The sequence below is a fragment of the Perognathus longimembris genome, chromosome 13 (assembly GCF_023159225.1).
Source record: "Perognathus longimembris pacificus isolate PPM17 chromosome 13, ASM2315922v1, whole genome shotgun sequence".
NCBI lineage: Eukaryota > Metazoa > Chordata > Mammalia > Rodentia > Heteromyidae > Perognathus > Perognathus longimembris.
This window is the reverse complement of record NC_063173.1, coordinates 63,512,540-63,538,880: the sequence shown is the minus strand read 5'-3', so window position 1 is coordinate 63,538,880 and position 26,341 is coordinate 63,512,540. Positions and strand designations below refer to the sequence as shown.

General features: G+C 50.3%; 1 protein-coding gene across 5 annotated transcripts; it reads right to left on the bottom strand.

Annotated features, from left to right (window-relative positions):
* Positions 1-44: 44 nt before the first annotated feature.
* On the bottom strand, positions 45-18,572 carry Ano9 (anoctamin 9). Of its 5 annotated transcripts, XM_048360065.1 has the most exons (23): positions 18,459-18,572; positions 12,327-12,401; positions 11,977-12,102; positions 11,665-11,810; positions 10,387-10,433; positions 10,234-10,292; positions 10,067-10,143; positions 9,779-9,913; positions 9,567-9,663; positions 9,347-9,407; positions 9,153-9,235; positions 8,758-8,862; positions 8,523-8,675; positions 8,406-8,442; positions 8,105-8,216; positions 3,271-3,328; positions 3,092-3,189; positions 2,843-2,985; positions 2,618-2,770; positions 1,733-1,881; positions 900-1,174; positions 659-771; positions 45-574 (listed from the first exon to the last, which is right to left on the bottom strand). In XM_048360065.1, exons 7-21 carry the CDS (start codon positions 10,096-10,098, stop codon positions 1,043-1,045), a joined length of 1,548 nt encoding a protein of 515 aa, XP_048216022.1. In that variant the 5' UTR covers positions 10,099-10,143; positions 10,234-10,292; positions 10,387-10,433; positions 11,665-11,810; positions 11,977-12,102; positions 12,327-12,401; positions 18,459-18,572; the 3' UTR covers positions 45-574; positions 659-771; positions 900-1,042. The 5 variants fall into 5 exon arrangements, with proteins under 5 accessions (XP_048216022.1, XP_048216025.1, XP_048216023.1 ...); XM_048360068.1 differs by lacking the exon at positions 10,234-10,292; XM_048360066.1 differs by lacking the exon at positions 11,665-11,810.
* Between the last annotated feature and the right edge of the window lie 7,769 nt (positions 18,573-26,341).

The following is a 26,341-nucleotide window of genomic DNA, read 5'->3' as shown; positions in this document are numbered from 1 at the left end:
CCACCAGCCAGGGCCCTCAGGGAGAACCAGGGGGGTGCGTGGGCTTGGAAGTCTCCCACCAGCCAGGATACTGTAGCAGGGCAAGATTGGGATCTAGTAGCCAGCAGAGGAAGGCCCAGGGAATCAAGGCCAGTTTTCCAGCTTCATGAGAAGCCCTATGCCCTAGTTTTGTGGATACTGCGACACCCAGAATTCAAATTAGGGTGGTGCCGAGCTCATCTCTAAGAGAAATGGAGCAGGTGCCACAGGGACACTTGTGTTGCTCACAGGTGTCCATAGAACCTCCATAGAACTCCCACAACCTGCACACATACCAAGGCTGCCTAGGGCGTCGAGGGATGTCCCACATATACCCACGTTTATTGGAGGGACTGCTGTGGCCACGCACATGTACATGTGCTCCAGTAGCCACCCCCACATATGCATGCAGCTCCCAAGATGGTGCACTGGGCTCTCTCACACCTCCCACAACATGGTCGACGTCAGGGACAGGCTGTGGAAGTGGGAGCTCGTAGTCCAGGCTCCTCTCCACCTGTTCAGGGTTGTCTACACATCTGTGCTCCTGGAGCTAGAGCTGCCAGCAGGTAGGTTGGTAAGTTCAAAGAATGGGTCCTCTGTGGACCCTCCCTGAGGCCTGCCCCAGCCCAGCCAACCCTACCATATCTTCTTCCGAAGCATCAAGTTTTTCTTCTCTAGCACATTGTTCTTCACTGACTGGGGAACATCAGGCACGAACCATGCAGCAATGAGCTTGGTGCACAGGGCAACATGCTGGGGATGGGGCAGGCCAGGAGGCCTAGTAAGGACAGGGGCTAAACAGGACCTTTAGGGGTTGGCAGCCAGGTAGCATGGCTGAAGAGAGCTGCCTTACCTCCACCAAACCTCTTAACTTGGCTCACCTCAAAGAGGATGACAAAAGCGAGGCGGATAGCCAAGATGAACCAAAACTGCTCAGAGAGGTTGTAGTCACGGTCATTCCGGTAGTCCCGGTACCTTAGGTAGGGAAGAACCTGAGGTCAGGGGTCAGGAGTTTAGAAGGCAATCATAGGGGAGGGGTGAGAATATTCCAAACCTGCAATGGGTCACATTTCCCCATCTCCCTTTTTTGTCTTGGTCCTGGAAGTCCTTGATATAGAAAACAGACAGGCTGTGGTTGACGTAGCCAGTGAGGCAGCTGCAGAGACAGGAATCTGGGGCTAGCAGGGCCTCTCAGGTGCTGAAACCCAGAGTCTGAGGGACAATTGGACCAGGCACCATAGAGGACTTCTTCCATCTTCCCACAGGGAAAGAGTCTGCTGGGGTACCACCAACTGTCTTCCCCCCTCCCCCCCCCAGAGTCTAGGGAGCACTTCTGGAGCTTCCTCAGGATACCGAATCTTTAGGTGCATGGTCCAAGGCAAGAAGTAGACATGCCTCTGCCCTGTCCCCTTATATCAGAAGCAGAGAGTCTAACTTTGGAGGGAACCATTCAGAAACAGCTGTACTCCAGGACCTCCCACCCCAACAGGTGTCTAGTCAGTCTTTCTGGGCTCTAGCCTAGAATCTAAAGGTCAGTGTGGGCAGGGCAAGGAATCCCCAGGCTCCAGCCTCACTATAGTCCCAGGTAGCACTGGCAGTGTCCAGCCATTCCGGGAGAGAGGGTTTGGGCTCCTTGGGGCTTAACCGTGGTGGGGCTGGTTTCTTGGGAAACTCTCAATGGTTTGAGGGCTTACTCTGCCGTAGAGTTGGAGCCTAGTCCTGTAGAGTTGGAGCGTGATCCACACGGGCCATAGTGGTACTTGTAGACCACTCGGGGGATGAATTCAGAAGTGAAGGCAATGATCATCCCATTGGCAATGACCGCTAGCACACCGATGATCTCCAGCACCTGCAGCCAGGTCCCTGGGCCAGAGCAGTGGGGTGAGGCAGTCAGAGCAGTGGGCTCTGGAACTTGAGCCTGGTACAGTCCCCCAAAGACTGGGAGCCTGGCTGGCCAAGGGCCTGGTGACCCCAATGCAGCAACGGGGGTCAAGTTATTCATTCAGAAATCCCCAGCCAAGACAGATATAGTGTCATTTTTGCCTCTTGCAGTCCCTTCACGCTGGCATAAACAAGAGGGACTCGGGTGTTCTCATCCCCCATCTTCCTCCTGAACTCCTCAGCAGGTTGTTCTAGTTCCAGGGCCCCCACCCAAGGCAGGATACCTAAACCTGGGCCTAAGCAGAGATCTTCCGACTGCCTCTCTCTCCTCTCCATATCCAGCATCCCAGTACCTCTGACACCATCAGGGTGTCTCTTATTACCCACTCCTTCTCATCCCTCAGAGACCAGCTCTTCCACATGATCCCTTGGGGGCTGCAAACCCTTCAGCAGATGCTGGAGGCTTAAGGGAAGAGCCAGCCCTGTCTCTGCCTGGGAACTGAGCTTCCCAGGCTCAACTCTCAACCTTGACAAGCCCAGTAGGTGGATCAGCTGTCTAGATCAAAGGGACTTGAGCCCCTTTGTACCATCATAGGCATGGGCTTGAGATATGGCAAAATCAGTACCATCACAGGCACCTGTGTGCACAGTGCCAAACCCAAACCTAGAAGCTGCTCCTCCCATCTACCCTCTGTTTCCCAGCCTGTCAGCTCCTGACCAATATCCTTGGCCTTGCGGGGCACCAGGCGCCGCTGCAGCTGGACCATCTTGATGGCATCCAGGCGGATCTCCACCAGGTTGCTGAAGAGTGCGAGCAGTGGTGCAAGTGGAAAGGCGGCCACGAAGATGGTGGTGAAGCCATACTGGATCACTGTGAGGCAGTCACATCAATTTGGGCCCAGGATGCCAAAGTCTACCCCTCCCCTCCAATTCCCCCACGCACTCATTTCCATGAACTCATCAAACAGGCTGAAGGTTGTGACCGCGTTCAGGAGATAATTGTGTCGCCACTCCTGGAGCTCAGGCTCCCGTGACCCACAGCTGTGTCTGCTGGTCCGAATGGCACGATACTTGTGGGCCAGCCACCTAAGGGGAGGAGAATGAGTGAAGACACTCCAGTGGGAGCTGAGGGGAAGGGGCACAGAGAATGGGCACTGAGTGGGGTGGGCCACAGGGCAGAGGCTGTGCTCACGGGCCCAGGTACTCCATGCAATTGCTCAGTGTTTGCTTCAGACTCATGATGATGGCCATTTGCACAAATAGGTCCATCATGCAGCCGCTGAGATGGCACTGTGGGGGCCAGAGAAGAAATTAGGGGGGAGAGCTAGAGAAGAAGGAGACTCAGACACAGGAGGGGACTCAGATACTGACCTCTTCCAGCTTCCACAGACCCGCCAAGCGCGTGGACTTTCCAGGGTGACCATTGATCCTAGGGAGGAGAGAGAGGTGTGGGAGGAGGCAGAGCAGCACCCTGAGGCTACCCTGGCCATGAGACAAGAGAGGTGACAAGAGGTGGCATCCAACTCAGATCCTGAGGGGCCTACTTGAGCAGCAGGCACATGCTCAGCCTCATGTGGGCATCCACAGGCTCAGACACATTTGTAGACAAGGAGTGCTGAGTGTGGTCTCTCTACCCCCAGAGAAACTATACATGATGGTAAAGTTTATGTATAAAGTTTTCCTGCTTTCTGTAACATAAAACACACACACACACACACACACACACACACACACACACACACACTATTAGGGACAAAGGCCCAAGTGGTAGAGTGTCTGTCTAGGAAGGAAGGAGAGGAGCTGGAGGGGAAGGAGCCAGAGCAAGAGGGGGAGGGGAAGGAAGAAGAGGAGGGCAAGGGGAGGAAGAGGAGAGGGGGAAGGGGGAGGAAAGGAGGAAGAAGAGAAAAGGAGAAAGGGAAGAGAGGGTGGAAAGGGGAGGAGGGGGTGGAAGGAGAAGAGGGGAGAAGGAAAAGGAGGGGAAATGGGAGGGGAGGGGAGAGGAGAGGAGAGGAAGAGAGGATAAATAAGTCTCAGACATTAGAAAAATTGTGAAATAGCCAAATGTGATGGTGCACACCTTTAATCCAGCACTAGGGAGGCTGAAACAAGAGGCTCACTAGTTCTAGACCAGCCTAGTATACATAGTAAGACCCTGTCTTTAAAAGAAAAGAAAAAAATCTTAAATAACCAGAATGAAATTCATAAGAGGGCTGGGACTATGGCCTAGTGGTAAAAGTGCTTGCCTCGTATACATGAAGCCATGGGTTCGATTCCCCAGAACCACATATATAGAAAAGGCCAGAAGTGGCACTGTGGCTCAAGTGGCAGGGTGCTATCCTTGAGCAAAAAGAAGCCAGGGACAATGCTCAGGCCCTGAGTCCAAGGCCCAGGACTGGCAAAAAAAAAAAAAATTAAAAAAATTAAAAATTAAAAAAAAGAAATTCATAAGAAATCTTGTGAGCTATATGAAGAAAACTGTACCATAATGAAGAATTCAAAGGAATCCAGTTTCAATAGAAGTCAGAGTTGCTCTCCCAGGAGGGCAATGGGCTCTAAAGATAGCCAAGTCTTGGTTCCTGAAACCTGTGGCAATGAATCTTAGTGATATGGCAAATGGTATGAAGGCTGCCAGTCAGCTTACCCATCCTTCTCAGTTATTGGGTGCTCAACGTGACTTCAGGGACTTTAGAGCCTTTAAATGGGGAAAGGGGTGGCTAAGTCAGGACTCAGTATGACAGGTTTTTCTTATTTTGTTTTGTTTTGTTTTCCTTCGTGAGGGTATTAGGGCTTGAACTCCCTGAGCTTTTGCATTCAAAGTAAGCACTCTACCACTTGAGCCATAGCTTCACTTTCAGATAAGAGCCTCATGGACTTTCCTGCTTGAGCTGGCTTTGAACCACAATCCTCAGACTACAGCAACCTTGAGAGGCTATGATTACAGGTGAGCCACTAGCACCTGGCTTGACATTGGTAGTTTTGGAGATGGAAGAGAACACCATGAATCTTGGCTCCTCCAGAAGCTAAAAAAAGGCAAGAAAGCAGACTTTTCCTCAAGCCTCCAAAGAAACAGGTCTGTGAGCACTCTGAGTTTCTGGTATGACTCATCTGGAACCCTGGCCCACAAGAGCTGTGAGATGATAAATTTACTTATGTTGTTAAAGCCACTAGGCTGTTGTCACTTGTTATAGCAGCAGCAGAAAACTAATAGAGTATCCTGGTCAATTCTCTCTAAAGCCATCTATATCTTTACTATAATACTAAAGCAAATCCTAAAAATGTTGAGGCAGTTTGATAGAAAGATTCAAAAGTTCATCTAAAAGAATAAAAGGTGGTGGGCATGGAAATGGAGGGACATAGGGTAAACAAATAGAGCAGTAGAACTCAGTGGAAACTATGTTGAAAATGCACTATACAACTTGTAGGTGGGGACAGGAGGAAAAAACTGGAAGAGACCTAAGGAAGGAATGACATTATCCAAAGAAAAATAAAATAATAAAAGCATAAATAACCATTAAAAAAGGGAAAAGAACTGGGAACCAGGGGCTCACACCTGTAATCCTAGCTCTTTTAGAGGCTGAGATCTGAGGATCAAGATTCAAAGCCAGCCTAACCAGAAAAGTCCATAAAATACTTATCTCTAAGAAACTATCCCTTGGGCTGGGGATATGGCCTAGTGGCAAGAGTGCCTGCCTCGTATACATGAGGCCCTGGGTTCAATTCCCCAGCACCACATATATAGAAAATGGCCAGAAGTGGCGCTGTGACTCAAGTGGCAGAGTGCTAGCCTTGAGCAAAAAGGAAGCCAGGGACAGTGCTCAGGCCCTGAGTCCAAGCCCCAGGACTGGCAAAAAAAAAAAAAAAAAAAAGAAACTAAACCTCCCTATCCCCACCAAAAAAGAGTAAAGGGAAAAGGTACCAATGGCTCACACCTATAATCCATACTACTAAGGAGGGTGAGAGTTGGAGGATTGCAGTTTGAAGCCAAGCCAGACAGAAAAGTCTGTAAGACTGTATCTCCAATTAACCAGTAAGATACTGGACTGGAGGCATGGCTCAAATGGTACAACATCAACTATGAGCAAGAAAGGTAAGCAAGATTCAATTCCCAGTCAGGAAACAAAAAAAAAAAAGAAAAGAAAAAGAAAGAAAGGTAAGCAAGAATGGAAAGCCCTGTGTTCAAGCCACAGAGCAGTGATCTTAGCATAGTCAGGCTGCAGCCTGGCATTCTGAGTACCCATGGGAAGCTGCACAGGAGGACAACTGATGGGGCTGCAGGTAGCACACAGCTTCCCAGGGAAGGCTGACAGGGGCCAATCAAGGAGCGTGGTTTGGGGACAGCAGGCTGCTTATAGAGAAATAGAGAAAAATGGGCTTCTTCACTCTCACAGCAAAACAAAGTCCTTATGAATCAAGACTGCCAAACCATAAACATCTAAAGCTAGTCACAGCCAAGGTGCTTTTACTGTTGGAAGGAAGACCACTTTAAACATGGTATGAAAAGCAGCAGCCAGGGGCTGGTAATATGGCCTCGTGGCAAGAGTGCTTGCCTCTTATACATGAAGCCCTGGGTTCGATTCCTCAGCACCACATATATAGAAAAGGCCAGAAGGGGCACTGTGGCTCAAGTGGCAGAGTGCTAGCCTTGAGCAAAAAGAAGCCAGGGAAAATGCTCAGGCCCTGAGTTCAAGCTCCAGGACTGGCAATAAATAAATAAATAAACAAACAAACAAATAAATGAAAAGCAGCAGCCACCAAAGATCCTCTGATAAAGCTCACTACACAAAAAAGGAGACTTTCCCTCTGAATACATCTTTCCGACAGGACCAGGAGCAGCAACTGAGGAGCTAAGCTCCAGAGCCAAACTTTCTGCTTTATCACCTATTGGCTGTGTAACCCTGAGAGAGTTTCTTAACCAATCCAGGCCTCAGTAGTCTTGTCTATGAAATGAGGATAAGACATCAGACAACTCTGTCCCTAGGGCCATTGTGTAGATCTGATGATCATGAAATACCTGTGGGAGTATGGGTTGGAAATAAGTCATTATTGTAAAGACCCATCCCATCTGCTAGGAAAATCTAACTCAGCCCTTTAAAGGTTCTTGGACATGAGTAGAGAGCTGGGAATACTGAGGCACAGGAGAGAGGCCAGTTATATAAGAGGATAGTGATAAAGGATGGATGTGGCTCAAGATGTAGAACATTTTCCAGAATGAGGCCTTGTCTCAGCCTTTTTTGTTCTTGTTGTTGTTAGCTGTGAGATTGAACTTGGGGCCTGGACACTGTCCCTGAGCTATTTGGCTCAAGGCTAGCACTCTACTACTTGAGTCACAGCGCCACTTCCAGTTAATTGGAAATAAGAGTCTCATGGACTTTCCTGTTTGGGCTGGATTTGAACCATGATCCTCAGATCTCAGCCTCCTGAGTAACTAAGATTATAAGCATGAGCCACCAGTACCCGGCCCAGCCTTCTTTTTTTTTTTTTTTCCTTTCTTTCTTCAGTTATTTTTCAGATTGGGTCTGCTAACTTTTTGCCTGAGCTATTCTCCATCCTGATCTTAATCTCCAACTTTTGCATATCTAGGATCAGAAGTGGGAGCCATGGCCGCCTCTCAGGCAGCCTCTTCATGGCTCTCTGCACCCCATACAAGGGTGGGTGGACTGGGGCATTGGGCAGAATATATCTCTGCAAGTTTCTGTGTGAAGCACAAGTCTAATTACCAACGGGGCCAAACCACTTCTTCCAGCAGGTATCTTGTGCACCATAAATGCCAAGAAGCCAGAAAGACCCAAGGCTGAGGCAGTGTCACCAGTGAGGCCTTGAATCTGGGATGGGGTCCCTGTATATTGAGTTTCTACAAGTTCTGGGCATGATTTTTTTTTCCAGTCCTGGGCCTTGGACTCAGGTCCTGAGCACTGTCCCTGGCTTCCTTTTGCTCAAGGCTAGAACTTTACCACTTGAGCTACAGTACCACTTCTGGCTTTTTTCTATATATGTGGTGCTGAGGAATTGAACCCAGGGCGTCATGCATGCTAGGCAAGCACTCTACCACTAAGCCACACTCCAAGCCCATGAATTGTTTTATACAATTAAAAAACCAGATCTGTTCACTTTTTAAAGGCAGGAAACAAACCATGAAGGTGGAGGCAGAGGGAGCCAGGCACCCAGGATGATGACAGAGGCAGAGTAAGCTAGTTAGGCAGCACACCTGCCCAGGATGAAGGCGATGTAGATGAGAGAGGAGAAGTGCACGAAGAACTGCAGGGTGAAGAACTTGATGGTGAACTTGCTCTCTCGCTCGGAGAAGGTCCTGGGCTGCTCTGTAAGGAGATGCAGCAGCCCCTTACTTACCTGTCTCTCTCCATACCACTGTGGACACCTGTGGCCCTCACCTCTCAAATAGGAGGCACTAGAACAGCAGGAAGCTATCCCATCTCTGGTCACAGCCCCAAGAACCTGAGCCTGAGTCTTCCCCCACGTCCCCAGAGAGGGATGGGCCCTTCTCTCACCAAGGTCACAAAGCTTCCGGGCCATGAATCTGTTGACCTGCCGGAAAAGAGTGCCACCATGTAGGGCTTGCCTGGCATCTCACCAGAGCCCCTGGGGTCCTCCAGTCTCTTCCCTACCTTGGTCATGATGACAATAATCACATAGTGGACCAGGGCTCCAGTCACCACCACTGCTGTGTTCACCTGCTTCACCTGGATGCTTCTGAAGAGGGCAGCAGCCAGCACTCGGTAGACAACCAGCACGTGGGCCATACCAATAAGGAAGCAGATCTGTAGATGGGCAGTGGTGGACAGGATGTGGAAGGGTTGTGTGGCCAGGTCTGAAGCCCCATCACTGACTCTCCAGCAGTACCATGAACAGAGACAGGACCAGGATGATCATGCTTTGCAGGTAGGAGTGTTTGTGAGGATGGAGCTTGTAGTCAGGGCAGTTAATGAGCTCAAGAGCCATCTCTTCCTGGAAGGAAGGCACAAGACACCTCAGATACAGAAGGAGAGACCTCCAACATGGAAGGATACATGCCTCAGACGTGAGAGAACACACTAAATACAGGGGACACAGCTCAGACATGGGGTGACATTCTTCAGACATAGGAGGACATGGAGACATGTGCCTCAGACATGGGGAGACATATGCCTCAGAGACAGGGCCATGCCGTAGTTGCAATACCTAGCTCAGACAAGGGCCCCTGGCCTAGGCCACAGGGTACACTGGGTACAGGTGACCCTTGCTGCTAGCTTCCTTACCTGGTCTTCATCCCACCCATACAAGTCCCAATGCAGGACCACTCGAGCTCGCTGCCGCTTCCACATCTCTAGGAACACTGTGGCTGCATAGAGATAAGAAGGTATCACAGATGCCTGGGGGTGATCGTGCAGGAGCCTTGAAGCTCAGGCCAGCCATCCCTCAGAACTCAACAGGATGCCCAGCAGTGACTCACCCCACAGAGCCATGAAGAAGGCAAACAGGACAGTGCCCTCGTTGTCAAAGAGGTGGGTGAGCTGGGGAGAGGCACAGACTGTGCTAGGCCTTCCACCCGTGTCCCCCAGGGAGCAGAAAGTCTAGCTGTGCAGAGAACCCTGGTTCCTGTCCTTCCCACCCAAGCTCCCAGGCAGACAGACTATACCAGCTGATGCCCAGACCCTAGGTTTGCAGCAAACCTTGGCATGGGTGCAGGTACTCGAGAGATTTTGGATTTCGTCAGTGTGGTCACCAAGGGGGCACATGAAAGTGCTGTTGGCCTCGCAGATCTCCTTGCTAAGGGTTTAGAGATGGGGCTGGCACTGCTTTTTCCCAGATGCAAGGCCCTACTGGGTCCCTGTCCCCATCCTGGCCCATATCCCTAGCCTCCAGTCCCCAGCACCTGGCCTACCTGATCTGGCTGGCATCAAACAGGGCGAACCCACTCAGAAAGACGATGACTCCCACCAGGGCAGCAGGCACCAGCATGTAAGTGTACCAGCCGAGCCACGCAAAGTAGAGTGCCACCTTCTCACCAAAATAGTTCCTATAGGCAAGCTATACTGTCAGGGCCTCCCTCCAGCGGGCAGTCCTGCACCGTGGAGCATGGTAACGTGTGGGAAGGGCTGCTAGCATCAGCACCTCTAGGTAGGCTGGCTGAGCCACAGACCTGTTGGTGATCTCCTGAGGGCAATATTACCTGATTTCATTGATTGGTTGCTCATGGAACATGCTTCTCCACCGGGCCCACTTCTTCAGCTTTTCCTCCCTCTGGACCTAGGTGATAGACAGTGAGAATTTCCTGCCTCAGAGTCTTGCCCTCAAGCCCCCAGGTCCCATCCCTCTCTGGGCCAGCCCAACTCTCACCTTGTGCAGGGGGAACCTGTCTTCAAAGACCCTGTCTTTCACCAAATCGTCGAAGGTGTCTAGGGGTCACAGGCAGCCTTGCATCACAGGGGCAGAGGGCAAAGGGGACCTGCACATGTAGTACCCTCCCAGACACCTGCCCAGTATCCTCACCACCAGATGCTGTCTTGCAGTTCAGGATGAAGTTCACAATTTGGATCCTGAAACCCAAGGGTGAGGACAGGGTGGGCCCAGCTCTCCAGGTCCTGTCCTGTCCTCCGGCACAGCCATCCCAGGCCCGCCCTTGTCCCAGCAGAGCCCCCAGCCTAGGAGCAATGACCAGAGCCCAGAGCCCATGAATCAGTGGGGGTCCCACTCGCCCTTCTGAAAGCTTCCAGGAGTGGGGCCTCCAGGGGCCTCCAGGGCAGGGCTCCAGCAAGGTTCCTTCCCCTACTCCTGCTATTAGCCTGGTTCCCAGATGAAATCTGAACTTTTTTTTTTTTTTTGCCAGTCCTGGGTCTTGGACTCAGGGCCTGAGCACTGTCCCTGGCTTCTTCCCGCTCAAGGCTAGCACTCTGCCACCTGAGCCACAGCACCCCTTCTGGCCCTTTTCCATATATGTGGTGCTGGGGAATCGAACCCAGAGCTTCATGTGTAGGAGGCAAGCACTCTTGCCACTAGGCCATATTCCCAGCCCGAAATCTGAACTTTTGATCATGCCTCCCATACCTCTGACCCCAGCACATTCCAATACATGCTGAATCTTCCTGCACTCGAACCCCATTTTGCCTACGTCAGAACTGAGGTTCAAAGGGGCTGGGTAACATGCCCATGGCCACATAGTCAGATGTGAGACTGCAGGGCCGCACTGGAAGACATACTCTTCAGGCATATGTGTCTGAAACACAACTCCTTCCACAAGTGCATAGATTCCCCAAGGCTGTATCTCAGGACTCCCACCAAATTGCCTCTTCTTTTGACTTCCTCTTGTTGCTCTTGTTCCTAACCAGGTCTGGGACCCAGGAGGTCACATTGCCTCATGATCAGATTTCAAGAGCACCCTTTGTCCATGCCCACTGGCCAGGCCCCAGCCCTAGGAGGCCTGGCTGGGGCTGGGTAGGGGACAGGAAATGCCAGGGGAGGTAAGTGAAGGAGCTGGTATCTGGGGACATAGCAGCCTCTTTCTACCAGGCTTTGCATCCAGAAGGTGGGGCCCAGATGTGCTGGGAGGGGCCTTTGAGCTAGAATGCAGGGGTTTGTGGGAGATTATGGCTTCAGAAGGAAAGGACAGCTGGGCCTGTCTAAATCCTGTCCACTCCCCTCACTTAACAGCTGGCTTTGATCCTGTGTCCTCAGGAACATAATCAAAGGTAGACTTCAGAATGTTTCAGCCTGTTTCAGGCCTGGGGGGTGAGGATACTTCCAGCCCTGGCTCTGGACACAGCCTCTCACCTTACAGTGGCCAGGACTGGCTCTTACCTGGCCAGCTTTTCATTGGGGGTTGGACCCTCAGATTCCACAAGGAGAGTTCGGTACAGGTCAAAGATCCTACTGTCTGCTCGAATCCCAAAGAACACCTGTTTCCGGTCTTCTACCATCTGGGGAAGCCACATGGGACTCTCTATCCCACTGTAGATCACCCCCTTCATCCACAGCCACTGACCTGTCCCCTGCTGCAAGGGCACAGGTCATGGACTGTCCCTGCAACTCTCCAGCCCATGACTTCCCAGCCTCTTCCGCTGCCCCTGCAGGGCACAAACCTACCTTCAAGTGGAAGCCCTTTCTCTGGAGCTGCTCCAGAAATTCCTGCTGTCTCTTCTTCTGCTTCAAGCTTTGCTGAGTCTGGCGATCGGCCACCAGGACATAGTCCCACTGCTCAGAGGCCTCAGCCTGGAGGAGGAGATGTGAAGCTATGGCCAGGCACAGGACACAGGGAAGGAAATATGAGTCCAAGGCTTGGCGCCGGATAAGAGAAGCAGCTTTGGGTGGGTGACACCAAGCCCCAGAGGCCCAAACAGGCCCACCTTATGAGTGCCAGTCTCCACCAGACCCACCTCACCAGTGCCAGTCTCCAATAGACCCAACTCAAGCGTGCCCATCTTCATCAGACCCACCTCACCACTGCTAATCTCCATCAGTGGGAAGTTGTCGCCCTCTGCCCCCACCAGGATCTCAAGGCTCTCTTCACCCTGGGAACAGAGAGAGGGATGGGGATCTTTGAAAGGCCCCTCCTGCAACCTCTGAGCAGGTGCTCTGGCTCCCAGGGATAAGGCTTCCACCCTTATGCAAGGCTGGGGACAGGGTGACCAGAAACAAGTTGGCCACAAGGTAATCCAGGTGGAAGTGAGGCTCAGATTGAGGAAGTGAAGCAGTGAGTGAGATGTGGCAGAAGATGTAAGCAGGGAGTCACAGAAGCAAGCCCTAAAGAGAAGCTAGGAAGTGAAGGTGTAACAACCTTGGAACAAAAGACACACAGCTCAGGTGGCAAGAGGCACCAGTTGCCCATAGTTGAGGAGTCTGACACCGTCAAAGGCCAGGGAGCCAGGAACACTGTTCTGGTCTTCTGCCATCTGGTGGTAAACATACCCTTGCACAAATTTGGGGAATGTGTGGCACTGTTACCCAGACTGAGCAAGCGAGCAGTCCTAAACAAGCCTCAAAGCCTCTGACTGACAAGGGGCCCTCAGCTGCACTCATGCCGGCACATCCCGGCACAGTCATGGCAATGTGAAGGGGGGGAGCCAGTAATCACACATCTTCTAGGAGATGGACCTAATTCTCCTCCTCCTGATGGTTGTACTCTAAAAATAATATGGGATGGGGGAGAGAGAAGAGAGGAAGAAAAGAGAGGGGAGAGAGAGAGAGCAATGTATAGAGGCAGACATCCTGAACTGATCCAGGTGAGGATGGTGAAGTCACCTGAGGTGTCACTGGACATCAGGGACCTCACAGGATATGGGCGATGGGACGTAGTTCCCCTCATCTCACATGGGGAGGAACTTGGACAAATAGGACATGAACCGGCACGGAGGAACTCTGTGGAGTTCAGGTGGAGCTAAGGAGACAGTGACCCCTACCACACGGGACTGGAAGGCTGGAAAGTGGAAAGGAGGAGAGAGCAAGTATGGGTGATGAAGCTAGTGGGGGCTGAGAACAGCTGTGTGACCCCATAGCTCACAGCAAGTTTGAACCCATCCTGGAAAACAAACTCTTTATTTTTTTATTTCTTTTTTTTGTTCTCGTGTGTTATTTATTTATTTTTAATGACTTGCAACTGGGAGAGGGCGAGGAAAGGGGTGACATTGTCCAAAAAGAAATGAACTCTTTACCTGACTTATGAAACTGTAACCCTATGTACATTACCTTTACAATAAAAATAAAGAATTTAGCTAGGTGCTAGTGGCTCACACCTGTTAACCTAGCTACTCAGAAGGCCAAGATCTGAGGGTCATGGTTTGAAGCCAGCCCATTTAGAAAAGTACATGAGACTCTTATCTCTAATAAACTACCCAGAAAACACCAGAAGTAGTGCTGTGGTTCAAGTAGTAGAGCCCTTCCCTGAGCACAAAGAGGTTCAGGGACAGTACCTAAGCCCTGAGTTCAAGCTCCAGGACTGGCAAAAATAAAGAAAGAAAGAAATAGATAGATAGATAGATAGATAGATAGATAGATAGATAGATAGATAGCAAAAGAAATATATCAACAACAAAAAAGAAAATGACTTTCAGATGTTTACTTGCAATGTAATACAATTTTATAACAGTAAACTGAACAGCAATTAACAGGCAAAGCTGTGTATTTTTGTTTGTTTCTTTTTGAGATAGGTCTCTGTGTGCCACCATGCCTGTGGCGGGGGCGGGGGGGGGAGTGGAAGGGGATGTGCACATGCGTGAGCTGGTACTGGGGCTTGAACTCAGGGTCTGGGCTTTGTCCCTGAGCTTTTCTTCTCAAGGCTAGTGCTCTACCACATGGCCACAGCTCCACTTCCTACATTTGGTTGTTAGCTGGAGAAAAGAGTCTCATGGACTTCCCTGACTGAGCTAGCTTTAGACCATGATCCTCAGAGCGCAGCTACCTGAGTAGCTAGGGTTACAGGCGTGTGCGACTGGTCCCAGCCAATGCCCGATTTTTTTTTCAGGAATGTTCAAAACAAGGCTGGCTCTGCCCCTCTGTCTCAGTCACAGAAGTCAGGGATTGCATTGATGCTACCACAGAAGGGCGGCCCAAGGTCGCAGTCCCAGGCTCTCGTGGGCCCCATCACCACACTGTGCTAGTCTAGGTGTCCACAGTCCTTTGTCCACCTTTTGCCTAACTCCTGTCTTCTCCCACCCTCCCCCTGGATTACACCCCAGACTACACTTTGGGAGGTACTCTTGGCCTCCCAAAGACAGCCCACAGACACCTGTGCCCAGGCATGGCACTTGGTGACTGAAACTTCTCCCCGGTCTTGGGTCAAGGGAGAAATCTGTGCTCAGTCAGACCTGTGTCTTTTCAGGGAGGAAGATGAATTATCAAACATAGGTCAGGTGGCGGAGGTGTTCCTGGCACCCAACTGGATAGCTGCCTGCAACAGGAGTTCAAGCGGGTGTCATACGGGATGAATCTGTGAGGGAAATGGACCTTTTTCAATTATAATTATGTGTATTATATATTTACTTTGGTTATCATAAAAACATTTACTACTTATTTATGGGACACATAGCACATGCTCTGGTCATAATCCATAATTATGTCGTATATTTTTCTTGTTAATTTTTTTAAAATTTGGTATATAAAGGTGATGCACAGGGGATGACCATTTGATAAGTCAGGTAGCGAGCACATTTTTTTGTTATTGTTTTTATTGGTTGTGGTGCTTGAACTCTGGGCCTGGGCACTGTCACTGAGGTCTTCAGCTCAAGGCTAATGCGTCTACCACTTGAGCCACAGCACCACTTTCAGTTTTCTGGTGGTTAATTGAAGATAAGAGTCTCATGGGCTTTCCTGCCTGGGCTGACTTTGAACTGTGATCCTCAGATCTCAGCCTCCCGAGTAGCTAGGATGACAGGCATGAGCCATTGGCGCCCAGCTTCCAGCACACTTCCTTTTGGACAATGTCACCCCTTCCTTCACTCTCTCCTAGTTTGGGAAATGGATTCTTATGAGCTTGATTTGGGGCTGAGCAGAGGTTCCCTTTTTTCTCTCATACATCAGCGTGCTCTCAAAGCCAGAGGGACAGGGGGGAGGAGGGAACCAAGGCAGGTCCTTCCAGGCCAGGAACCCTAGACTGGACAGGACTTTGGAATTCAAATCATAAGGGAGCCTGGATATAGGGGTTTGTCACCCTTGAAGACCTGCATAAGATTGTCCTTAGCTCAGCTGCCCTCAGTGCTGCTGAGAGAAGGAGACAGCACTCACTCCATCACAGCCCAGCCCACAGCTAAACAGGTCCCAGCCCTGAAACTCTGATGCCCCACACCCTGGCATCTCTAGTCTCATTCCATGGCCACAGCCCAAGCTTCCTAGATCAGGCTGCCCATCTGTCCAGCAGTCTTCCAGAGCTGTTCACAAAGCCACATCTCATTGGCCCTCAGCCTGACACCACCAGCTTCTCAGTACTGCCCTTGAGGTCTTGGGGGTGGGGGGTGGATTGGATCACCTGTGCTCCATCAAGCTGTGTGTGCACGTGTGTGCATGCAGGGGTGGGGTGTTCTGGGTATTGAACTTGGGCCTCTTGCTCTTACTTAGCTTTTTCATGTAAGGCTGGTGCTCTGACACTCAAGCCATGTCTTTACTTCTGGGTTTTGTTGGTTAATGGAAGACCAGACTCTCTCAAATTTGTCTACCCAGGCTGGCTTCACACCAGGATTCAGCCTCTTGAATAGTTAGGATGACAAGTGTGAGCCACCAGCACCCAGAAGACAGGCAGTTCTGTGCAGTGGAGGCACAATATCAGGGACCTCTGTGTCCCCGTCCACAGTATCTGGCCTTCTCACGCTGCAGACCAGTGTGTGGGCTCATCAGGGGCCACAGAAATTGGTGTAGACCAGGTTCAGGATTCAGGCTCTAGGCAGATGGCTCAGATGTGGCCAATTCTCTCAAAGGCTCAGTTTCCTTATCTGTAGAACAGGGTGATGTCACCCCACTTCACAGGCAGGAAGAGGTGAACAAAGCCACATTTCCAGCCACTGCAATTCCTTTCATCTTCTCTGCCGTTCCCGTCCCTCAACTTCACAGGCCACATGCACACAGAAAAGGGCCCTGGGACCCACTGGACCACATCCCAATGGGTGAGCCCACTGGCTCTACATGAAGAAGCTTCTGGAGACACAGTTCCCTGGGACTGTCCCCCCACCCCAGGGATAGGAATAAGTGGAGCTGGGCAGGCCAGACTCTGGCTGCCAACCTCCTACCCAGCCTCTGGGTCAGAGTTGGCAGGGGTATCTCTGCCACCTAGTTGGCCAGTTACACATTGTACACCTGTGGCTTCTCCTTAGCTGCACACAGAAGAATGTGGTCCTCGTGGGTAGCCCACCTCATCTGAGATCACATCTAACCTGCTGGCCATTGTTCCAGGCCCTCTGGACATGGGCCCTTGAGCACTTTCCAATTTCACTGTTCACCAAGGGTACCATTCCACTCCACAGTGCACACAACACAGAGGCCATTCTTGCCCCCACTCCCCAGCTCTGCCTCCCCATGGCCACCCTCCCATCTGCCTCTAGTGGTCTGTCACCCACCAGCCCATCCTTTTCTATGTCTACCCCCACTGTCCCCAGACAACAACCAGGTAGCTCGGTCTGTGCTGCCTGAGGGCAGTGTGTGTGGTAAGTAGACACAGTGGCTGGATCACTGGGTGTCTATTTGGCAGGGGCAGGTGGCCCAGAGGTTAGCCTTTGTTGGGAGGCAAAAAAGTGAGGGCAGTATTCTTAGGAGCTAGGACCGTATAGGAGATGGTCCTGAGAGGCAAGGTACAATTAGTATCTGTGACTCAGTCCTCAGTACTTCCAAGCCCTTAGCACCTCTGAATACTGGTAGTCACTGTTCCCAGGGACTCAGTCTCAGTACAGTACCTCCAAGGACTCAGTCTTTACCACCTCTACCTTTGAGGACTTTATAGCTATTCCTACTGACTCACTTATAGCAGCTCTGAGGACTTGGTAACATCTGGGGAATCAGTAGTACTTCTCATGACTCAGTTCGCAGCACTTCAGAAGCATAAAGGCCAAGCTGCTGAGGCTAGAGGTCAGCAGGAGCTAGATCAGGGAAAGTCACTCTGGGGATTTGGAAGCTTGGAATTTAGCAAAGGAAACAGGGGACCATGGAAGGAAAATGAGAGGGGGTGGATATGATCACACCACGCCAGGAGCTGGGACCTCAAGTCCTCTGAGTTTCTAAGGACTGAAGTACTCACCTCAGACAATGGAGACTGTTCTCTGTCCTCCCCACGACTCCTCAGTCTCTCCACCCCCATCTTGAGGCAAAGGGTGGTCAGGGGATCCTAGTTCAGGCATGCCAGACTAAGTAGTCAGGAGATAGATCTGGATCTGAAGGGGCCAGGAGGGCCCTGGCATAGCTGGAGGGAGTGGCTGACTGCTCAGCCCACACCTGGGCAGAGGTGGAGGGAGTGGCGCCTGCTTGGCCCACACCTGGAGCAAGAGTGCAGAGTGGAAACCTGGTTTCACTCTCAGCCTCTCCAACAGCCTCTTCCCAAGCTGCTCATCCCCTAGCACTGGCCCCAGGTGACCTCTTGGCCACGGAGAGGAGCAAGAATATCTTCCAGGAGGTTGTCATTCCTTCCCCTACCACTCTGACCCCCAGAACCCAAGTCCAACATCCTGCAGCCAGCCTCTGCCTCGGGCAGGATCCAGGCAACAGAAGGTCCACTGTGCTGGCCTTGACAACCTCAAGCCTCGACTCATGGAAGCCCACCCTGACCCCACAGGCTTTCCCCCTCTGCATCACTGCAGTCTGTGTGGGGGGGGGGGGGGTCTCAGCATGCATGCTGCGCCAACCTGCCCTGAGGACTCTAGCCAAGCAATCTCAGGGCACACACTCAAGTCCAGCCCTGGGTTCCCCAGAATTGGAAACCTGCCTCTGTGGGTTCTGCCACATTCCCAGCCTTCTCCATCAGTCCCAAGTCAGCTCATGTCTCTGGCCACCCTCTCCCAGGCCTGCCAGGTTGCCAGGAGCTCCACAGATGCCTTCCCTGGAGGGTGAAGTGGTGGTAGGAAATGCAGGTCGGACCTATGGTGTGCTGTGCTCACCTGCATGCTGGCTTCCGCTCCGTGTCTGGGAGTTCAGCGTGAGGCTGTGACCTCCATGCAGGAGAGCCAGAGTGGCCCCTTCTCGGTGTCCAGGAATTCAGCGTGAGGCTGGGACCCTGAGCAGGCAGGCTAGAGTGGCTTTGAAGTTGCCAGTTCTCTTACCTGACTTCCGCATGAGTTCACCCCTCCCTAGCTCCTGCTGCCACGCCCAGGTGTTCTGGGAGGAGCTAGTAGTTTGCCAGCTGCTACCAGAAATTAACAAGCCCCCTTCCAGCCCACAGGAGCCTCAGACACCTTTCTGGAAACCAGGTGAGGAGTGAGAGAAGACTGGAAAAATCCTCTAGAGTCCCCTCATTACCTTGCTTTCTTCCTCTTTCATTTCCTACAGAAAAAAATTTGGCTATAAGATGCGTGCATGGCACCACCCTCCAGGGGGAAGCAGGTGTCTTATCTGCTGTCACAGAAATAAGCACTCACTCCCTACTCCCGGGGCACCTCCAGATCCAGCCTTGACTCTACCCTACAGATCTAGTGTCCATTCTCCCAGAGGAGTAATGGTCAAGGATAGTGGGTGAGACATATTCAAGGCCTGCAGTGTTCTCCCACCAGTGCCCTGACATGGTCCCCATGGAGACCTTAGGGTCTTCAGGCGACCCTAAAGGGGTGCAGATCTACCATCCTGGGTCTTGAGCCCAGCTCTGCAGCCCAGGCTGAAGCAGCAAATGAAGAAGACTGTATGGCCTGAGCAGGACGGACCTGTCTGGAGGACACTGAGTCCAGGAGAGATGACCACTCCAGAGGTGAGGTGCGGTTCTGGAAGAAGGCCTGACAGATGAGCAACCATCTACCCAACCATCTACAGCATGGTGGGGAGTCCATGAACATTGCTGCGAAGCTGGAACCACAGAGCCAAGGATCACCACAGACCAAGCATCACAGGGCAGAGGAGATGAGGGCACTGCAGTAACACAAGCTGTCTTGGGGCCAGGAGATGAAGTGCCCACAGCGCTGTGGGGAGGCCTGGGGCCAGGAGCATCGTAGGAAATGGAGCACCTGCAGAGTCATAGGATACTATTGAGAGGCAAGAGCACTGTGAGATCATGGGATGTTAACACATGGAGCACTGCTGTGCCATGGGGATGAGGAGCACCCATGGTATCACGAGTGTTGAGGGGTGTTGCAGGGTGTCATGGGAGTTGGGGGGCACCCACAATACCATGGATGCTATGGAGACAAGAATACCAATTCAGTAGGTTCAGCATCACTACCCTGAAGAATAGGTCTTGGGTCTGCTCAAGCTTCTCAGAGGGTTAGCATGGTCCCCGCCTCTGCTTGGGGAACCCCCTGGCAACAGAGACCAGGACTGAACTATTAGTTGGCAAAGATAAAAGGAAGTCCCTGAGAGGACAGAACGTGCGACTCTGCTGGAGCAAACCCAGATGGATACCAGAGCCATTTGCATGACAGAGAAGCCTAATGATAGTGGCTTTAAACCACACTGGTGTATTTTCTCTCCTATAAAGAAATTCTGAGGGGCTAGGAATATAGCTTAGCTGTAGAGTGCTTGCCTTGAAGTGATTGCATGAAGCCCTGGGTTCAAAGCCAGAAGTGGCACTATGGCTCAAGTGGTAGAAGCCAGGGACAGTGCTCAGGCCCTAAGTCCCAGGACTGGCAAAAAGCAAATGAGCAAAGAAGTTCTGAGCCAGGCACCAGTGGCTCAGGCCTATACTTGTAGCTACTCAGGAAGCTGAGATCCTTACTGGGAAATGCCAATTTTATTGTTGAAAAAGAAATCTTGATTCTTCTTTTTGTTTCTTTGTTTGTCATGGAGCTTGAACTCAGGGCCTGGGTGCTGTCCTTGAGCTCTTTTGCTCAAGGTTAGCAGCTCTTCCACTTTGAGCCACAGCACCTCTTCCAGTTTTCTAGTAGTTAATTGATAAGAGGCTGGCTTCAAACCTTGATCCTCAGAGCTCAGCCTCCTAAGTAGCTAGGATTACAGGCATGAGTCACCAGCCCCAGTCTCTTGGTCCTTCTTATTCCCACTTTCTAAGGGCTTGAGAGAATCTTTGATATAGAACCAGTGGCTGCAGGCTCCCCCACCCCAGAAGTCCCCACACTCAAGGAATGGCAAGCCAGGGAAGATATCATCCCATCTGCAGAGAAGGCAACCTAGCCTTCACAGACAATAAGTAAGAAGCATCAAAAGCCTTGACACCAAGCTAGCCACTGGTAGCTTTCTGTAATCCTGCTCAGGAGGCTGAGATCTGAGGACTGTGGTTCAAAGACAGCCTGGGCAGGAAAGTTTGTGAGACTTCTATCTCCAATTAACCACCAAAAAGAGAAGTGGAGCTATGGTTCAAGTGGTAGAGTACAAGTCTTGAGAGAAAAATCTAAAGGTCAGTGCCAAGCCTGAGTCCATGTCCTAGTACCAGCACACATGTGTGTGCGTGTACGTGCACACGCACACACACACAAAACACAGGCACACACAAAATGCTTTCCAGAGATTTGAAGGGTCAATTACAGAGTGTTTCCTCAAGGCCTCAACCTACATAGACATACATACACCCACACCCACACCCACACACACCTTCAAAGAATTTATGGGAGCATAGGAAAAAAATTATAACATTAAATGGTAAGAGTATGAAATTTTTTTCCCATCTCAGTTAAAATGCATTAAAGTGGGCTAGGAATGTGGCTTAGTGGTAGAGTGCTTGCCTTGCATGCATGAAGCCCTGGGTTCAATTCCTCAGTACCACATACACAGAAAAGCCAGAAGTGGCGCTGTGGCTCAAGTGGTAGAGTGCTGGCCTTGAGCAAAAGAAGTTCAGGAACAGTGCCCAGGCCCTGAGGTTAAGCCCTAGGACTGACATACATATGTCATATGTGTGTGTGCATGTATGTATGTATGTATGTAGATGCATTAAATGTAAAAAGATGCATTAAAGTGCTAGAAAAATAGATTTATGCTTGACATTTATGTTTGCTTCACTAGTGAATGGCAGAAATATGCCTTGCTGGGGTTGAAGGAGTGGCTCATTTGGTAAGATCACCAGCCAACGAGCAAAGCATCTGGTACTAGTCCCAGTCTCCAACAAAAGAAAAAAAATACACTTTGTTTTTTCTTATGCTACTTTGTTTCTTTGAAACTTCATACCACAAATACAAATCTTTCTTACAAACTTTATTGTTAAACTCTTGCTTTATCATAGTCTATTACTATAAACCTTTTTTCCTTGAGACTTGGCCCTCCTCTACGACCTGTGATTGAGAATGCAGCAAGGAAAGAAAGCACAGTGCTGTGGTTGAGTCCTCAATGAGCAACATGCTCCTGCCAGGCTGTTTGCAGAACTGTCACTGTCTTTCTTGGTAGAGAACTTTGGCCCAGAACCCATGGGGCTCCTGCTCTCCCCTGTGGACTATGGACTTTGTCATCCCTTCCTTCCTACTCTAACTCAGGAAGAAACACCTCCCTGGCCCATATGGCATCCTCCACAACAGCCAAACTGTGAGAGGACTCTCTCATTCCTGTGATGATCTTCTAATGGGGAGGTCAGGATGACAAAGCCTAGAGGCCTTCCTCTGGTACTCAGGGGTGTATAGCCCCCCACCCCCCCACAAGAAATACCAGGAGCAAGTAGGGCTTAACCTTACCCCACTTCCTAAGACCTGTACCCCTCAGGAAATTTGCTCAATTACCCTGAAGGTCTAAATATGATCAGACACTGATGCCTTGCCCAGGACACCTCAGAGGCAGCTCCTCCAAGTCAGAGTGGGTGCCTCCAAGAATCTGTTTCTTGTTAGGTCCACCCAGGAAAATGGCCCCTTCCCTTTGTTTTCTCTCTATTTGAAACCACACAGAGACCCCTTCCCCTTTGTTCTCTCTCCCTGCAAAACCCCACATGGCCCTCCCTAGAAGTTCCCGCCCTGCACCTGTAACCACCAGGTAACCTCACTGGCACCTGCGGGACAGTGGGAGGTCCTTCAGGCCCTGAGGTCACTTCCTCATCTGCTGTGGTCACACCTCCTTCTCGCCCTTCCCTATATAATCTCTCTCCACCACTGGTTCAAGCCCTATACCCTACCCTACAGTGTAGCCCAGCAGTTTGACTCTCCCAATAAACTCTTTTCTGCCTCAACCATTAGGCGGTCTCCTTTTGGCAGCTCTTATAGCTGGTGCCCAAACCCTGGAGGGGTTAGTGTCAGGAGTCACTAGATCCCCTCCGCTTCTCTTTCTGAGGTTCACTCTGCCTCCTGGTCGCCTCAGCTAGGACCCAAAGAAACCTCACATCAGACCTCCTACCCCTACCATAGCCAGCTGAACATCCAATACACCATCTCCCCTTTATGTCTGGTGAGTGACTCCCATCGCAGGCCCTCTGTTCTTCTGTCTCTCTTTTAACACCACGCCATGCCAGAGGGACCCCATGCCTTCTGGCCAGGCCCTTCTAGTTTCTGGGAGGTCTGAATTGAGAATTTGACCCTCAGTCGGAAAGTCCTCTGCTGGACTGGGACACCAGACTCCTCCCTCTACACCCTCACAGACTCCTCCCTCTATATTCCTCCATGTCCTCACAGTCTCCTCCCTCTCTGTCCTTTATGTCCTTGTAATAGGGAAGTCAGATCTGGCCAGCGCTATCATTGACTGTGGAGGGGCGTCTGATTGACTCCAGCTCAGATAAGAGCAGAAGCCAACTCCATCTTCACTAAGATCTCCCTCACTCTTTCCAGGGAAGCTCCCTTTATTATGATATGTAAATTGACCACCTGAGGCCTGGAAGGTTTAAGGGAACCTGTGCCCTCCCAGGAGTAGGCGTATCCACCGTCAAATCCATGCGCCAATTCTAACTAGAATGATAGGTTGGTTCAAACAGATACTATGAAACAGACTGTAACTCTATTGGCCACCTGCGTGCGGCCTAGCATGCTCTGTAAGTGCTGTATCCTCATTGGCCACCTGCGTGTGGCAAGTTTGACTGTGATGTTTGCCTTATAACCAGGCTGAAAGGCCAGCTCCTGAGTCTGGGCTGCACTTGTAGGGGGGTTCTGGCTCCTGATTCTGGGCTGCGACCCTACACACGTGGTCGGCAGTTTCAGCTCCCGAGTCTGGGCTGCGACCAAGGCCGGTCAGTTCGCTTTTTACTTCCCCAATAAATCCATCTTTTTATCATCTTGTAGCTGGAGACTGTGTGGTGGACTCTTGGGGGAACCAGGAATCCCTTCCCTTGGGGGGAACCCCATTTCATTGTAGTGAACCCCACTTCATCCTCACTACTCCCTCTAAAGGATTCCATGAAGCCAATTCTTTTTTTCTTTTTTTTAAGGTCATGGGGCTTGAACTCTGGGCCTGGGTGCTGTCCCTGGCTTCTTTTTGCTTAAGGCTAGCAGTCTACCTCTTGAGCCACAGCACCACTTCTGGCTTTTTCTGTTTATGTGATGCTGAGGAATTGAACCCAGGGCTTCATGCACACTAAGCAATCACTCTACCCCTAAGCCACATTCCTAGCCCCTCCACCACCCCCCCATTCATTTTTTTTATTGCAATCAAATCTTGCCACAATACAATATTCTGAGTCTTGGACAATTTCTGCAAACCCAATGGTAAATGGTCAGAGGTTCCATACACTCAAGCTTTCTTTGCTCTCCTTACCGTTCCTTCCCGTCTCTTCTCTAAGCAAATTCCCGGCAGCTTTCACCCCAGTGCCTTCAAGGCCTTGGTGGCTGACAAAGGATGGGGTAGGCATAAGTCTCCCAACCATTTCCTCTGGAAAGGTAAAATTCTTTGTCTTGTAAATGTAGTAGGAGGAGCTCAATATTTCTCTCTGTCTCTGTCTCTGTCTCTCTCCCTTTTATCCCCTGGGCAGACCTAACATTTCTGATAGCCATTCACTGAGTTATACAGATCACCTACCCAAAGATTGACACATTTCTACATTTCATTATTTACTTAAAGCACACATACACATTTGTTAGCACCACTGATATCATCAGGCAAATCTCTAATATGGCCCATGGCAGCAGTTATAGGTTTTTCAAAATAAAATTTTTTTTTTGTCAGTTGCGGGGCTTGAACTTGGGGCCTGGGCACTGTCCCTGAGCTCTTCAGCTCAAGGCTATCGCTCTGCCACTCTGAGCCACAGTGCCCCTTCCAATTTTCTGGTGGCTAATTGGAATAAGAATCTCCTCTTTGAACTTCAAACCTCAGATCTCAGCCTTCTGAGAAGCTAGGACTACAGGCATAAGCCACCACTGCACAGTGGTTTTTCCAAAATTCTAAATTTCCTATGAAAGGTTGAATTACTTACTACTAGCAACAAATGCTATCAGCTTTTTTTCCTTGAAATGACAGGCTTTCTTCATTCATATTTAACACAGTATCTTCTACTCTTCCTCATTTGGGCAATTTTTGTCAGCTATTATTAGGAAAACAGTTTCAAAGTGTCTTAGGTGTTGCTCAGCTTTCTATACACCACAATCTAAGACTAAATGAATGCAAACAGGTATTTGCAATGCTTTTATTACTAATTTTTTTTTCTTTTTGTGCTGGTCCTGGGACTTCCAGCTCTGGGCCTGGGCATTGTCCCTCAAGCTCCCTTGCTCAAGATTTACACTTGAGCCAAGCTCCATTTCTTTGGCTGCTTAATTGGAGATGAGTCTCACAGACTTTCCTGCCCAAGCTGGCTTTGAACCAAGATCCTCAGATCTCTGAGTAGGTAGGGTTACAGGCATGTGGCACCAGCACTTTGGTAAAATCTGTTCTTTAATAAACTGTACTATTGGGCTGGGAACATGGCCTAGTGGCAAGAGTGCTTGCCTCCTATACATGAAGCCTTAGGTTCGATTCCCTAGCACCACGTATATAGAAAACGGCCAGAAGTGGTGCTGTGGCTCAAGTGGCAGAGTACTACCCTTGAGAAAAAAAAAAAAAAGCCAGGGACAGTGCTCAGGCCCGGAGTTCAAGGCCCAGGACTGGCCAATAAATAAATAAAATTAAAATAAAAAAATAAACTGTATTGTTTAAATTAGGGTATGTAAACATCAAGGAAATCATACAAGTGAGATTAAGGCAATACAAATAGTCTAGAGGGAATTTCAGAACTTTTTATGAGTTTAGTGGTTTAATTCTATGTAACCTTGCTAATTATTGTTTTACATATGTTTTGTACAACAAGTCCCAAAAGTAAGTTTTGGGGTTTTTTTTGTGTGTTTGTTGTTGTTTTTTGCCAGCCCTGGGGCTTGGAACTCAGGGCCTGAGCACTGTCCCTGGCATCTTTTTGCTCAAGGCTAGCACTCAACTACTTTGAGCCACAGTGCCACTTCTGGCTTTTTTTGTTTATGTGGTGCTGAGGAATGGACCCAGGGCTTCATGCATGCTAGGCAAGCACTCTATCACTAAGACACATTCCCAGCCTGGACTGAGTTTTCTGCAATCCTCCCACTTTTACAGATATACCTCACCAGTATAAAAAGTTATTACTCCTTTATAAATTCACTGTTTTTCTCCTTTCCTTGCATGAGTTGGTTTTGTTTGTTTGCCAGTCCTGGGGATTGAACTCAGGGCCTGAGCACTGTCCCTGGCTTCATTTTGCTCAAGGCTAGCACTCAACTACTTTGAGCCACAGCGCCACTTCTGGCTTTTTTTGTTTATGTGGTACTGAGGAATCGAACCCAGGGCTTCATGTATGCAAGGCAAGCACTCTACCACTAGGTCATATCCCCATACCCTGCATGGGTATTTTTGGAAAGCATTTTGTCAGAGTCCCACTGTTTCCCACCATGAGTGTGACTCAGGCCCAAGGAAACCTTGGGCGCCATGCCTAAGCTATGCCCATGTGTGCTTTTTCCCATTCTATCTTGGGTGAGGCCGGAATCGGCCATTT

Bases quoted from the DNA above. Each gene is read 5' to 3' on its own strand.
- Ano9 (XM_048360064.1), bottom strand. The intron at 9,664-9,778 runs GTAGGCCAGGTG...CTAAACCCTTAG, and splicing joins TTTGATGCCAGCCAGATCAG to CAAGGAGATCTGCGAGGCCA. The intron at 1,175-1,732 runs GGCTCCAACTCT...CTGTCTCTGCAG, and splicing joins GCTCCAACTCTACAGGACTA to CTGCCTCACTGGCTACGTCA.